We start from the raw sequence: 15,839 nt of genomic DNA on the forward strand, positions 1-15,839 counted from the left end.
CTATTTAAAAAAAAAACAAAGAAAGATTAAAATATTTAACCAGTTCAAATGGAAAAAAGTGTCATTTTCCAAAGCAGGTCAGAAAACCATATGAAACTTTATTTTTAAGGTACGCAACACCAATAGCCAATATGATTGAATATGAATGTCATCCAACTTCTGAATCCAGATAAAAACTGTTGTTCTGAAGTGCTCGGCAGAAGATGATAAATTACCTGCACAGGTAGACAGGTCTGGGAGCTTGACCTGAAAAACGATGCTGTGCTGAATGGAGCGGCTCCCTTGGAGAGTTCTGTCTCTGAAGCACAGGATCTCCACCACATCCATCTGTGAACCCCTGCATTCACACAGACAAACACACACTGCTCTGAAAGTTCACATGGTTTTTGGAATGACCCATGTGCGATCACATTCATTTTTTTTATTTATTATTTAAAAACTAAAGTGTCTTTTTTGTTGTTGTTTTCTTAGGATACACAATGAGTGGTCAACAGATATGGCTTCTTTAATGGCCGATATTAAGAAAGCCCTGTGGCTGATAAGTAAGGAATAATTGACGACGGACCGTTCAATTATTCGAAAGTTAATTCACACCTACGTTAATGCGGCCACCACTCTCAATTATACCATGGTTACCACACCACAGGACATTGTTCAAATGTTTAATTTCAACGTCTGTCATGTTATCGTCTTTAAAATGCTGTTTATGGTAGGACTACTTTCTTGCTCATCTCATTTCAAGTGTCCTTTAAAGAGTACATAACATGAGATCATGAAAATCACATTTCATGCAGTGTGTAATGTTGGCATGTTTGAAAGTAAGCTGTCTGCCAAATTGTGAATCCGAAGGTGAATGAATAAAGTTATTGGTTTGGAAAAAAGGGAGTCGACTCTGAATCACACAAACGAGTCGTCCCTAGTCTGATTTGTGAACCACCCCGGATTTACATCACTACATATAGTCCCCGCCTATGTGTTGCTAGTAGGGCTGTGCGATTTGGGGAAAATATCTAATTGCGATATTTTTGACAGACATTGCGATTGCGATTTGATTTGCGATTTTAACTTTTCTAATTCAAGCTTCAATTCAATATTGTTGTGTGGAGGACAGTATGGGTATAGTTACCCTGAAAGAAAACAACAAAAATAAAAACATTTAATTTTTCCATTAAAACCATTACAAAATTAATTTTTGTAGTGTGCTTTGGGCATTATTCAAATAGGGCTTACTGTTGTTCAATTGGTTCCCAACTTCCAGATTACATCACACCAATAGAATCCAAATACCAGTGTACACTATTATAGTTTCCATTAAAACAAATACAACTCCCATTGTAACCCTTAAATCCATAACATTTTCTATTGTGTTAGTGAATTATTAAAATAGTTCATAGTTTACATAGGCTGATTTATTATTGTTTAAGTATGTGGGATTTTTTAAAACAAGTAAAAAATGTGCTGAATGTTTAATTTCATCCAAGTGAAATTAGCAAAACAGTTAGATAGAATTTACATTTGTTTGAAACGCGGAGCTAGGCGTGAGTTTACACAGGGTGCGCGCGTGCGTCAAGCCTCGTCCATATTGCCAGATGCCCGAGCCGGACTCAAGTACTATAAACGTCATTACGAAACAGGCTGTGTATGCGCGTCAAGTTTAAACGGCTCGTCCGTGAGAGCCAAGCGGGGAGAGTCGCGCGAGTATGACACAGGCTGTGTGTGCGGTCTTCTGAATTGGACGGTTCTTTAGTATTTATTTGCCTAATAGATCGATCTGACTCTGCAGATGCCATAATAACACACACACTGCTCTCTCTCCTGCCTTCTGTTGTTTTTTTTTTTAATGACGGACGTTTAGCAGTTGGCTGGGGCAGTGCTGATTAGGCATAACGGAGGTGCGCTCACTCAGTTGGTTAGCAAGAATGCCACTCAAAGCGGGCTTGGAACAGACGCGTTTCCTATTTTTCACATCGCTTCCACATCGCAGCCTCTTGCGATTAGCAAATCGCAACGTCTCACATCGCGATTGCGATTCGATTTCGATTAATCGTTCAGCCCTAGTTGCTAGGACTGCCCACAGAAACTTCACTCTTCTCCCCCAAACACTGTAGCTTGTGAGAGACTAATCACAGCAGACTAGACCATCTGACCAATCATGTCAGACTAGGCTAGCGGAAAGGAGGGGATTAGACAGATGAATCGCGGAACGCATCATTTGAGAGTCAGTCAAGAAGTAAGGTAAGAATAACTACCTATATTACAAAATAATAGTGTTTTTACACCTTCTATGTACATAAACATGTTGTTGGACACTCAATAAACCAAAGTAGGACTTTAAAAATCCCTAGTTACGTACTCTTTAAAGCGAACGGACTCGGAGGCTTGAGCCACTGCGGCTACATGGTGTGTCAGTGAGTGAGTGAGAGAGCGAGAGACCATGCCCACACCTGCGTGTTTGCAGCAACTTGACAGAAAAGCCAGTGATAATAATATTATTTATTCCTCGTATTGTTTCTATCTTCAGCAGTAAAAAAAAAAATCTTTCAAACTTTTGAAAGAGTAGGTCTATCAAAATATATTTGTTATCAGCTATAAGCAGTGTTGGGTGTATCTAGTTACTAAGTAATTAGTTACTGTAATTTAATCACTTTTCCCTTGAAAAAGTAAAGTAAAGGATTACTCTTATTTTTTCTGTAATTTAATTATAGTTACTTCTGATGTAATTAAACTAAATACTTTGTGTAATATGTGTGTGTGCAGAAGAGGAATTGACATCAAAATTCAAAGTCTAACTTTAAAATCCGTGCTTTAACGTATAATTCTCACATTTTGTCACGGTCCGTGACACATTTGTAATTAATTATAATACTTTATGTAGTTTTATATTATTTATTTGAATGAATGAAAAGAGCCATTTCATGTCTATCCTTGAATCACTTAACTCATCAAGGTTGATGTAGGACAGGGGTATTCAATTAAAGTTCCAAACGGAGGTCCGGACAATATGTTTTTTTTAAATAACAAAAAATTAATATTTAATCAATTTAGCCTACTTGGATATATATATATATATATATATATATAAAAGGTAGGATCTTTTATCAGGCCATTTATTTTATATTTTGATATCCACAGTATGTATGTATTGTAGGCTCTGTGGCTTTAGGGGAATGCCCTCTTAAGTCTGATCATTAATATTTGTAAATAAAAAAGCTATAAACAACAAATTTAATGTAAGAATTAAATTGCTCTCATCATAAACAGAAAACAAAGTTACTTACTAAATTATCCTTTCCATGCCTTTCATACCAGAACTACTTCTATCTTTAGAACAAAATGTGATCCTGCTTGTGAAAACCCAGCGAGTCTTTTTACTGTTTTCTACATAAAATCACCCTACAGAATATTCTGTGAAAATACAATATCTTCAATATTGACTGAATAATGTCATTTCAAAGATTAAAATTTTAGTTAATGCTTGAAATTAATCTTTGATGCTTGTTATTTAATAATTCATTCGTTTATGAGACTTTAGCCTGGGTTTTCACAGGGACACAAATGTTTACATGCTGATCAATAATGCTAATGATAAATGTAGGCTAGATAAAAACGTTATGATTCATAAAATATCGCAAATCTGGTTGAAAGGTTGGAGACATATAGCAAACAGTAAACAGACAGAAACAAATACTTTAATATTGCTGCATTTTGTTTACTGTTGTCTCCATTTATCTGCTCTGCGTGTCTGCACTAGTGTTGTTTAAATAAGCACGTGTCTGCTGCTCTTCATGCGGCGCGTCTTTGGCGGGAGAAAAGCAGCGCACGCGGAGCGGAAAGGGTTCAAATGAAGCGCGTTTATAGCTAAATAATATCACAGGATATAGCGACAAAAGATCAATTACATAAATGTTCCTGAGAGTACGCGTGATGTGATTCTCCGTTGTGTAGACGCTCGGCTCAATTTAAACAACTGAAAGAGTCAAAATTTTAAATGTCTCGCGGTCCGGATGAAACGAAGCAAAGGTCCGGATCCGGCCCGTGGTCCGCCAGTTGATGATGACTGATGTAGGATATAGAAAGTAATAAGTAATTAAATACTTTTTGAAGAGAGTAACTTGTACAGTAATCTAATTACATTATCGAATGTGTAATTAGTAACTAGTAATTAATTACTTTTTCAGAGTAACTTACCCAACACGGGCTATAAGCAGCATGAAGAGGAAAATGAACCAGTAGGCTATCAGTGTTTATTAATTCATTCTTATTTTATTTATTCAATTTCAGTATATGTATTTCTACATTGTTTTTGAAATGCTTTGTTTATTGAAGTTAATGCATAACCATAGAACGTTTGTCAACCAATCAGATTGAGGCATTCAACAGCCCTGTGGTATAAGAGGCCGATATAACACACATGCAATTAAATGAGTAAATGAGAGACATGCTAATGTGCTGTACGCGGACTATGACGATAATTAAAAAAAAAAAAAAAATTGGCCGATATATCGGCCACGGCAATATACAGTTAGGGCCATAAATATTTGGACAGAGGCACATTTTTGTTATTTTAGCTGTGTATCAATATGTTTTCGAGTTACAGCTTTATAATAGATATGGTCTTAAAGTGCATACTCTCAGCTTTATTTAGAGTATTTAGAGTCCCAGTACGTGTCCCGACATTCACGTTCACGTGGGAAAGTTTTGCATTTGTTAGCAAATCAATATGTAATTGGTTGTGTAAAATAAGCACATAATGTCATAGCATCAATCTATATATTATCAATAACCCTGAATTGTATCCCAGTCTTTTCTGAGGTATCGTGAATATCATACCACTACTAGAGAATTGATACCCGATCGTAACATGAAAAACATCCAATTTAAACACCTAAAAGCAACACCAGTTCACTATCAAAGAAAATCAATTCCCCATATAAACATTAAGAATCATTATACAACGGTCATTACTGATCCACAGTCAAATACTTCACATTTGACATGTGTAATGTGCGACAGACTACTTTTGTATTTGAATCCAACATGGATAAGACAAGGAAATGTTCAGGAAGACTTTGGATGAAGTTAATTTAACATTTAAAACCTTTTTTAGATTCGTGTTTAACACATTTCCACTATTCTCGCACACACACACCAAAGAAATTGCATTTGAGACCTAACAACAACGGACCCCCGCTCAATACTCCTGCTCTATTAGCAGATGGCTTGAAATGATATTCTCACAGTCTTGCCGCTTCACAACAACTTTCTCTGATATAGAAAGTAAATGACATACCGGAACACTGGGAGGAAATGAGTGGAAATATAACTTGACACCAGTGGGATGTGTGTTTGACAAGCTCATTACACACGTACCATTTTTTTGCCAGTAGGATGAGAAGGTTTCTGAGAGGCCAGCCGGGATGTTGATGCAGCGTGCAGGGGTCATACACACCCACAGTAATCTAAAACAAATCAACACATCACTTCACATACGGTCCAACTGCAAAATTTAAAAGCTGCAGCAGTTACTGTAACAGTCGAACGAATGTTCCGGGTTGAGCATCGGGAAAGCTGAGAACGTCTGTCATATGCCGATCCATATGGGTTTGTAACTATTTAAGGATGTGTGCAATAAATATGAGTGAATTGATGAAGTTTCCCTTTAGGAATGATGGTTATTTCTCTTAAAACCTTGATAGTCACTGAATATTTAGTCCAAATGCTCCATACGATTTCACTGCAATTGCATTACTGTACAAAATCAAGTACAAGAACTTACATTAAGTTAGACACGTCCTAACAAATGACGTGTTATATCCCTTTAAATGTGAAAACGACTGATATCAAACAGCTTTCCTGAACATGTCCGCCAGCTCACACTGGTCCAACAAACACACCCCTTTTATAAGTTCAATTCCTAATAATAGCTTGACAGTGAAAATGACCTTCTTAAGATCCTTGACGAAGATGTTGAAATCCTTTAGAGGAGCAACGTGAACACTTTCATCTGTGTATTTGAGCAGAAAATGTGGGACTGCTGTGGAGCCAGCCGAGGAGCAAAGATTATCATACGCCATCTGCAAGCTGGAGATCTGTGAACAAATCAATCCAAAACAATCAGCACGTCTCCCCAACAAATAACAGGCTATTAACAAAATGCCTTAAAAGGTTTATTGATGGTGGAATAATATTCAGAAATGTACATCGATGTCTGTATTGTCTAATTGTATGAGGTGGTTCCAAATGTATTTGGACACTTAAGCCAGACTCAGAAATGTCAGAATATCACCGTATTAGACATATCAAAGCAAGTGGCATTTGAAAAAGAAATGTATATTATGACTAGAACACCAAAGCTGCAATAAGATGTTCAGACAGCACTGTTTGTTTATTTCTTTGTTTATTTCACATTGCGGTAAAAGTCACCGGTACACATATAGCATTGGGATTTATCTATAGACCGTTTCATCGGACGCAAGCATCTGGACTGCAGCTAACTTCCGGTCTGTGTTTGATTATCGGTCTGGGCTGCTTTTCCCAAAAGCATCGTATCCTTAAGTTGATTTTAGAACCATTGTCACCAATGGAGCTCTTACAATGCTTTTGGGAAACGCAGCCCTGGCTAGTGTCTAATTATTTTATTTTTTTAATTTATGTACAGTATCTCACAGAAGTGAGTACACCCCTCACATTTTTGTAAATATTTTATTATATCTTTTCATGTGACAACACTGAAGAAATTAGGGATGCACCGAAACGAAAATTCTTGGCCGAAGCCGAACATGATGTGAAACACTTGGCCGAAGGCCGAATAATACCGAACACCGAACATGGTTTTTTGCATTTCTATTTCTATTTATTAAGCTATTTTTTTCACTATGCACAAACTGAATAGTCAAAATGTGCTTTTTCTAATTTGTCTTGTTTTTCAATCAAATACAATACAACTTAATATAAAATTGAGCAAAACAGTAAATTCAAACAAAAAATTGAGCCCTCTCCCTTCATGAATATTAATTAGGCTTATAACTGACTGCTAAAAGAATGTAATGTAAGTTACTCTGTACCCCTACAACAAAACACTTCATTAAAAAGTGTCATTCCACATTAGACCTATAAGCTAAAAATACGAATAAACTAAAACTGTTGGATTATTATCGGCTCCATTGCAAAATGATTTGAGAAAAAAAACCAAGCAATTCTGACTGATGCTGACTGACAACCATTTCAGTTCACGTCTCTCCTCCAAACTCCGCCCACAAAAGCTGACTGTCACTGTTCTCTCAGAAGGTGCACAGAACATACTTTGACAAGTTGTTTAGTACAGGGAACTGTGTGCACGCGACCACTGTATGATGTCAAAGGATGTCGCGAGCGGCGGGGCTACTGTCAGACAGCCCGCTTCCGTCTGAAGTAAAGTTACCGACCGGTAAAGATGCTTTCATTCGGAAATTTACTTCCGTGCGGCAAGTCCCGTGCTGTGTCTTTCTGACACTTTAAAATGCTCCACACGCACGCATGCACACAAACACACACGCACTGCCAAAATGTTTGCGGCAGTAATAAAGCGCACGTGTGTGACTCTCTCTCTCTCTGCGCTGGTTGCTGCTTGATTTTATCACGAGTCATGTTCAGTAAAATTTATTCGGCCATTTCACACATTTTCGGTGGCCGAACATTCGGTGCATCCCTAGAAGAAATGACACTTTGCTGCAATGTAAAGTAGTGAGTGTACAGCTTGTATCACAGTGTACATTTGCTGTCCCCTCAAAATAACTCAACACACATCCATTAATGTCTAAACCGCTGGCAACAAAAGTGAGTACACCCCTAAGTGAAAATGTCCAAATTGGGCCCAATTAGCCATTTTCCCTCCCCGGTGTCATGTGATTCTTTAGTGGTACAAGGTCTCAGGTGTGAATGGGGAGCAGGTGTGTTAAATTTGGTGTTATCGCTCTCACTCTCATACTGGTCACTGGAAGTTCAACATGGCACCTCATGGCAAAGAACTCTGAGGATTTGAAAAAAAGAATTGTTGCTCTACATAAAGATGGCCTAGGCTATAAGAAGATTGCCAAGAGCCTGAAACTGAGCTGCAGCACGTTGGCCAAGACCATACAGCGGTTTAACAGGACAGGTTCCACACAGAACAGGCCTCGCCATGGTCGACCAAAGAAGTTGAGTGCACGTGCTCAGCGTCATATCCAGAGGTTGTCTTTGGGAAATAGACGTATGAGTGCTGCCAGCACTGCTGCAGAGGTTGAAGGGGTGGGGTGGTGAGCCTGTCAGTGCTCAGACCATACGCCGCACACTGCATCAAATTGGTCTGCATGGCTGTCGTCCCAGAAGGAAGCCTCTTCTAAAAATGATGCACAAGAAAGCCCGCAAACAGTTTGCTGAAGACAATCAGACTAAGGACATGGATTACTGGAACCATGTCCTGTGGTCTGATGAGACCAAGATAAACTTATTTGGTTCAGATGGTGTCAAGCGTGTGTGGCGGCAACCAGGTGAGGAGTACAAAGACAAGTGTGTCTTGCCTACAGTCAAGCATGGTGGTGGGAGTGTCATGGTCTGGGGCTGCATGACTGCTGCCGGCACTGGGGAGCTACAGTTCATTGAGGGAACCATGAATGCCAACATGTACTGTGACACACTGAAGCAGAGCATGATCCCCTCTCTTTGGAGACTGGTCCGCAGGGCAGTATTCCAACATGATAACGACCCCAAAAGAAGCTGAGGGTAAATGTGATGGACTGGCCAAGCATGTCTCCAGACCTAAACCCTATTGAGCATCTGTGGGGCATCCTCAAACGGAAGGTGGAGGAGTGCAAGGACTCTAACATGCACCAGCTCTGTGATGTTGTCATGTGAACTCCATGCCCAAGAGGGTTAATGCAGTGCTGGAAAATAGTGGAAGCCACACAAAATATTGACACTTTGGGCATTTTCACTTAGGGGTGTACTCACTTTTGTTGCCAGCGGTTTAGACATTAATGGCTGTGTGTTGAGTTATTTTGAGGGGACAGCAAATTTACACTGTTATACAAGCTGTACACTCACTACTTTACATTGTAGCAAAGTGTCATTTCTTCAGTGTTGTCACATGAAAAGTTATAAGATATTTACTAAAATGTGAGGGGTGTACTCACTTCTGTGAGATACTGTAAATATGAATTTATATTATTATTTTATTGTATAATGATTGTATTAAATAAACGATTTGTTTAATTTTGTTGATGTTCATTTTTATTAAATAAACAATTTGTTGAATGGGTCCTGTAGTTCGGGGTTGCGGCTAGAAGGGATTCAGCTACGGCCGGAAGTGATGCAAAATCTCGCCATGAAATTACAATAAATTGTATTAGCTAACGCCTAAACCTACCCCAACCCTAAACCTAACCTTACAATAATAAAACATTTTTAATTAACTGTTGTCAACGTGACAAAAAAGTATGCAGTATTGAAGTGCGCATGCCCAGTGGAGGTAGCTGTATCCCTTCTAGCCATAACCATAGTTCGGTCGCATTTAAACAAACCGTATGGTACATTGACATCTAGCAGTTGAGCTTGGTATCACAGTCTAAATTGAAAATATTGGAGAGACAAGTTTAGCCAAGTAATGGTTCTTCTCGGTTTCTTTCTGCTTGTTATCAGAAATAATCTATAGGTACTCTATTGAATGTGTACCGGAAGTTGAAGGGATACTTCACCCATTTACTCACTTTCAAGTTCCAAATCTGTATAAATTTCTTTGTTCTGATGAACACAGAGAAAGATATTTGGAAGAATGCTTGTAACCAAACAGTTCTTGACCACCATTGACTCCCATAGTAGAAACAAATACAATGGTAGTCAAAAGTGCCCAAGAACTGTTTGCTGTCCATTCTTCAAAATATCTTCTTTTGTGTTCAACAGAACAAAAAAATGATAAAGTGATTTTTTCCTACTATGGGAGTCAATAGGGGGCAAAATCTGTCTGGTTATATTCTTTCAAATATCTTTCTCTGTGTTCATCAGAACAAAGACATTTATACAGACTTGGAACAACTCGAAGGTGAGTAAATGATAACATGATTTTTCATTTTTGGGTGAAGTATCCCTTTAAGGGCAGGCCACGAACGCAGGCATGCGCAGTAACGTTTGTTTATGTTGTTGCTTTGAAATCTTCTATAACAATTTTACATCTGCATGTCTGTCAAATTAAAGTTCAAAAGATTTTTAACGTATGCAATAAATATTGAGAAAAACTGTGCATTTTTATTTGCAGCTTGCAACTTTATATAATTCACCTGAATTTTTGTATGTGACGCATCAAAGTTTTTTTGTTCACCATTTCAACTTCTATTTTTATCAATCATACCTTTTTAACGCTATGGAGCCATGGTCATATATTTTGCATTCAAGCATTATTAATAAAAAAATAAACAGGAAATTATTTCCATATTGCAACGTGTAATGGCTCATTATCCCTCGCAGAGAATTAACACAAAAGGTCTTTATCAAGAGCGAGTTATAAACGTGGGCACCTGTTTGGCAGTGAATCTCTGCTCTAATGACAGTGGCTCCTGCACCAGCTGCACTCCCTCCACAAAGCAAAGGGCAGGAAAGCAGAACCAATAATAGAAATTATATTTCTTCAGATCCTGGATGAACAAAAGGACCAGTCATAAACAAAAGAATTGAAAGACATAACATTTTTAAATTGAATAAAATGTAGGCATACAAACCGCAAATGTCAAGAGGATGAATTTGTTCAGGACCGAGGAGTCTTCCACTGCGGCCCCGGACTGAATTGCATTCCAAATCTGTTAAAAAATAACAAGCAACCAGAATGAATTAACCTGATCTTACTAGAACGTCATTCATTAGGGCTGGACAACTCATTGATCAAATCAATAATGACTGATAATGAACCTTTGTTTTTGAACCTCTATTAAAAAAGTAAGTCTGAAATTGTAATACAATATGGGAATACAATCGTCATATAATTCATATTTTAAGAGGATTGAATATGCTTTCCCGAAGTATTTGACCGTTTATGTATTTATGATTTTACTCACCCTCATATCATTCAAACCTGTATGACTTTCTTCTGCAGAACACAAAAGAAGATAGTTTGGAGAATGTTGGCAACCAAAGATTGGCCCCCATTGACTTCCATTGTATGAACACAAAACCCATGAGACATTTCTCAAAATATCTTCTTTTGTGTTTTAGAGAAGAAAAAGTCATATACAGGTTTTAAGGGGGTGGCAGAAATTTTCCTTTTTGGTGAACTATCCCTTTAAGAGGGCGTGAGATGGGTGAAATATAGCAGTCTATAAACCTCATTGGCCGCTTTATCAAGAAGAGCTTTCTTGTCTGTAGATTTGAAGGCTTCTAATGTGTTGGTGTTGTACAGAGTTCCGGAGGCTGGACAACAGTGAGCAGGTGTGGGTCCATCACTGGAGAAATAAAAAAAATGATTACATAGACCCTCTACAGGTATTAAACAAGTTATCAGGTTTTATTGGCAAAAAGCATAACTTCCACAAATGAAAGCTATGATACTCGGGCAATAATCCAAAGCTTTAAGAAAGCTTTAACGCCATATCAGCACTAAATGCTATTAATGGCAAAGTTAATCATGGTACCACAACTTGTCTTTAAACCATAACACCAACAAAACTAATATAACAATGTAAATATTAAATAACAGTGAAAGATAAATGTACAACTTATAAAAGTTATTTTAATACTTTAACAGGGATCCCTTCATATAATTTATCATGGTCAGTCATTCCATTCAATTTGCCAGTTTTTGAACATATTAATTGTTGGTTGATCTGATGATGGAATTTGACATTCTGCCATTCTTATGCTGTGTTCAGACCAAATGTGAACAATCGCGTACCACGCTCTCTATTAACTAAAAGTTCGTTATTTTCGCGTGAGTGATGCGAAAAACATAACGTGGCGGTGAGTGTCTTTACGCGTCTGGGCACGTCAAACAGTAGGTGTCAATAAGCTCTTCGCGCGAATTTCTCGCTCGAGTTGAACGTTTTCGACTTGCGCTTCCCGATTCGTGTCATTGGCATCACCTGCCACGAGTTCGTGTCTATTCGCGTCTTTGCATTGACTTTGTATGTAATTTATTCGTGCAAATCGAACCCAGCATTAGTCCAAGTTCTTCTGACGTTGCTGTTCCTTTTCAATGTATTCTAGAGCTAGTAATAATGCATTAGCCTCCGCTTGTTAATAATGAACTTTGCCCATTAATAAACACGCCAAAACATTTTGGTCAGTGACAACTGCAGCAGATTTGCTTGCCTGATTTGGATCCGTCCGTATACACAGGAGTATGAAGTGGAAAGCTGCATCTTATATCACTTTGCAAGATTTAAAGACTGGTCCATAAGCACTACCACTTTATTATTTTATTCTATTAGTATTTCTTTTTTTAAATCTTACACATACAGGTATAGTTAAGAAGTTCTTCTGGACCAGCTTTATGTTATTTGAATTTGTCTATATCAAAAAATCTTGTTGGTTAACGTTTGGATGACTAATTATCTTCTTGTGTTGAGTAAGGTCCTTCATGATTTTTGGCTTTTTCACATTCTAAAGAAGCACAGGGCATAGATGTAATTATGTTAAGGTTTTCAAATTGATCTTCATATTCTTCAAGTGCGGATTTACACAAATTCAAAAAGGTTTCATGTCAAAAACACACATATATAGTTTTGGATTTTGAACCATTTTTTCCTGATGGGTTATCATTGTGTGCTCGCAATTTGTACAAAACTTACGCATCAAATGCACTGAACTCCAGGGTCAAACGTGTCGGTAAACCATCAGGATCACCTGCAGTATAAAATACATTACTTACATCTTCTCTTTCATACACACAATGTTTACTGTGCAGTTTATAGAAAATTCTGGACACATGAAATTTCACAAAACAATGCTAGTAATTTATATCACATTCGCAGTTTTGCTTAGAATTAAACATACGTGAGTAAACTATTGAATACACACTGTGGAGTGAATTAAAAAGCAAAACAGTACTGTATAATGGACTGTGGATACAGCACTGGCCTGATTGGGCAAGTGACCAGAGTTCTGTCAACTAGCCCGAGGGTGTCTCATGCTGGACCCGGGCCATCGGGCAGTCCTTATTCACGCGCCCTTGCCTTACCTTCACTATTTCATCTTACTTTCAGGGTTCATCTTATCTTTTGTGTGTGTTTGACTTATGTTGTTTTTCTTGGTTTTGTTTTACTTGTACAGCTGCTTTGATGCAATGCAAATTGCAAAAGCGCTACAAAAATAACATTGAAAAAATTCAATTGAAATATCAAGAATTGCAAACGACATTCAATGTACAGTACAGTATATACAGCAAAAATTACAACTAGTATGGTACTTCTTTTTCCAGATATAGCCAAATAATGGGGCGGTTTCCCAGACACGGATTAGTTTAAATCAGGACAAGGTCTTAGTTAAATTAGGATATTTAAGTCATATTAAAACAACATACTTACAACAACATATCTGCATCTTGAGACAAAACAATTGCACTGATATATTAAGATATCGATCAACGTTTAAGTTAGTCTGGGACTAGGCTTAAGCCCTGTCTGGGAAACCGGCCCAATAAATTACAAATAAGACAAATTACTTGAAATATTTTCTTTTCACTCCAAAACACGCTTCAAGTTGAGCAAAAGCTATTCAATGACCGAAAACCCTCGACTAGTGATAAACAGACTACTGGTGTCAACAATCATTGTTAATTACTCACCATTATAGTAATAGGCTTTGATGTTTCTTGGACTTTCATCTAAGCGGTAGTCGTTGAGTTTCTTCTGGGTGAGCTGATGCCAGAAGCCTGCCTCCAGAGCACTGCAGAACGGGGCAAACTGCAGCTTTGGGGCGGCTGCACCGTCCTCCTTCAACTCTGCCATTAATACCGAGCGTTTAGATTCCTCACACACACTGTCAGAAAAGAAAAAAAACATATAAATTACTATTATTATTATTTTAGGTAAAAGTATTTGATGCCTTAACCTGCTAATAGGTATTACGTTGCTAAAGCCAATTTTTAAATAGTTATACATTGTTATTTAATGTGGTCAATAAAAATTCTAACATGTGGAGCACTCAAGTTATTTATTAATGTATGACAGAACATCCAAGCATAATTTTTTACATCAAATTAAACTGACCACAGCTGTCAATCGAGGTTTTCAGAGCAAGATATTTTTGTCAAGTATGACTGTTCCTCACACAAAGCTGTAATTTGTCTTTATACTACTTGAACTGCAGTGCACGACTCACGTGTACAACGTTTATAATAGCTTTCCAGTGATTTTTGTTTATTTTTACCCTTAATAGCCCCTGACCCCATACACTTTCTCATTGTATGAAAGAAGTGAACTGCTCTTCTCTGGGTGATCTGAACTTCTTCTTCAGTGCTCATTCATTTATTTACAACAGGACTCTTCATACAGGATATAATAAACAATAAGTAGTAAACAGTGATGATAGAAGTCTTCCAAAAATAGGTTATAAATGTGGACAGCCTGGTGTTATTCGTGTTAATAACGTGAAAGAGGATATGCTTGAGGTTTGTGGAAGTGAATTAGTTTAGGGAACACTCGAATTACTAATCTGACTTTAGAAGCGTTGGCTGTCTACATAAAAAAGAAAATTAATCATCTAGTTAGTTCACCGATACACTGTCTACACAACTAAAAGTATAAGCCGTAAACAAATGAAATGTGGAAACTGTCAGCTGGAGTATTGTGATGTCTCGTTGAAATCATGACATCCGAGTTATCTTGCACGTTTGTTAGAAACACATCAGTAAAAAAGCACCACATCGATGAAGACAATAACCTGAGCAATTTACACTCATTTGCTATGTTAACGTTAATAGTGAATACAACGTCAGAACAGCGTTAAAAACATTGGAGACAAGTGTAAAATACAAACATCTCTTACCAGAATAGGACTTCCTGGTTGACGTCATGTGACCACTGTCGTCACAGCACATGCGCAGTCGGTTTGTTTTGGTCACTTCAGAGCTAGCGCTTCTCAGTGGACTTATAACTAATTTAATAAGCCAATAAATATCAACAGAACGAAATATGCGATAGTTTCGCTATTATAGCAAACAGCAAACCTTTCACAGTTTTTAAGAAAACTTTTGTTAACAGAAGATTTTGTATGTCGTTTGCTGTAGAAGTGTTAGCAAATGCGTTTTATGCTAAATGGTTTCAAGTTCCTAATTATACTTCAGATGATAATTACAATAATAACGATGTGCAAATGTACGTAAATAACGTAAACCAATTGCTTAAGCGGACTAGATGCGTCTGTTTGTCGAATCAGCTTTCGTTATCCCCATGAAAGCCAGCAATGTCTCTCTTTATTTTTATGGTGCCAAAACCATCGAATAAAAGGCAAACATCCAAAACAACAGGAAAACGCAGACGATTAGACAGGAAAATACTGACAAAAACTTGTATACGCCGTTCCTTTTCATATTGAGCCCCGTGAAAGTGGAATCAGTTCATTTTGCAGTCAGTGCAATGCAGATGGGCGTTAGTGAACTAGCCAGAAAATCCAGACAACTGCCTGTGGTAGATGACACATTACTGAAGTCTTCATATGAGCAGAATCCCTTCAGCTTCTTCTGTACTGGGTTACCTTATATGCAGAACCAAGGTCAAACAGTGCGTCAAAAAATAGAGCCATCTGCTGTTTTATTAGGTTGTGATATAGATGCATCTTTAAGTTATAGTCAATATTTCAAATAATGCCATGATTATGGTACCAAAAACAACGTTTGCTTG

The 15,839-nt window shown here is 37.6% G+C and overlaps 1 protein-coding gene across 1 annotated transcript in view; it reads right to left on the minus strand.

The window, feature by feature from the left end:
- The window catches only part of atg7 (ATG7 autophagy related 7 homolog (S. cerevisiae)), an 84,048-nt gene extending 68,446 nt beyond the window's left edge, over window positions 1-15,602 (minus strand). The window contains exons 1-9 of the mRNA XM_057362483.1: window positions 14,986-15,602; window positions 13,784-13,977; window positions 12,789-12,843; window positions 11,327-11,444; window positions 10,728-10,805; window positions 10,527-10,643; window positions 5,943-6,089; window positions 5,371-5,459; window positions 216-337 (exon numbers count right to left, since the gene is read on the minus strand). Coding sequence (XP_057218466.1) covers window positions 216-337; window positions 5,371-5,459; window positions 5,943-6,089; window positions 10,527-10,643; window positions 10,728-10,805; window positions 11,327-11,444; window positions 12,789-12,843; window positions 13,784-13,946 — 889 coding nt within the window. The 5' untranslated portion in view covers window positions 13,947-13,977; window positions 14,986-15,602. The remainder of the gene's footprint in view (window positions 1-215; window positions 338-5,370; window positions 5,460-5,942; window positions 6,090-10,526; window positions 10,644-10,727; window positions 10,806-11,326; window positions 11,445-12,788; window positions 12,844-13,783; window positions 13,978-14,985) is intronic.
- Window positions 15,603-15,839: the final 237 nt, after the last annotated feature.

The sequence above is a fragment of the Triplophysa rosa genome, linkage group LG20, assembly GCF_024868665.1.
Source record: "Triplophysa rosa linkage group LG20, Trosa_1v2, whole genome shotgun sequence".
Lineage (NCBI taxonomy): Eukaryota > Metazoa > Chordata > Actinopteri > Cypriniformes > Nemacheilidae > Triplophysa > Triplophysa rosa.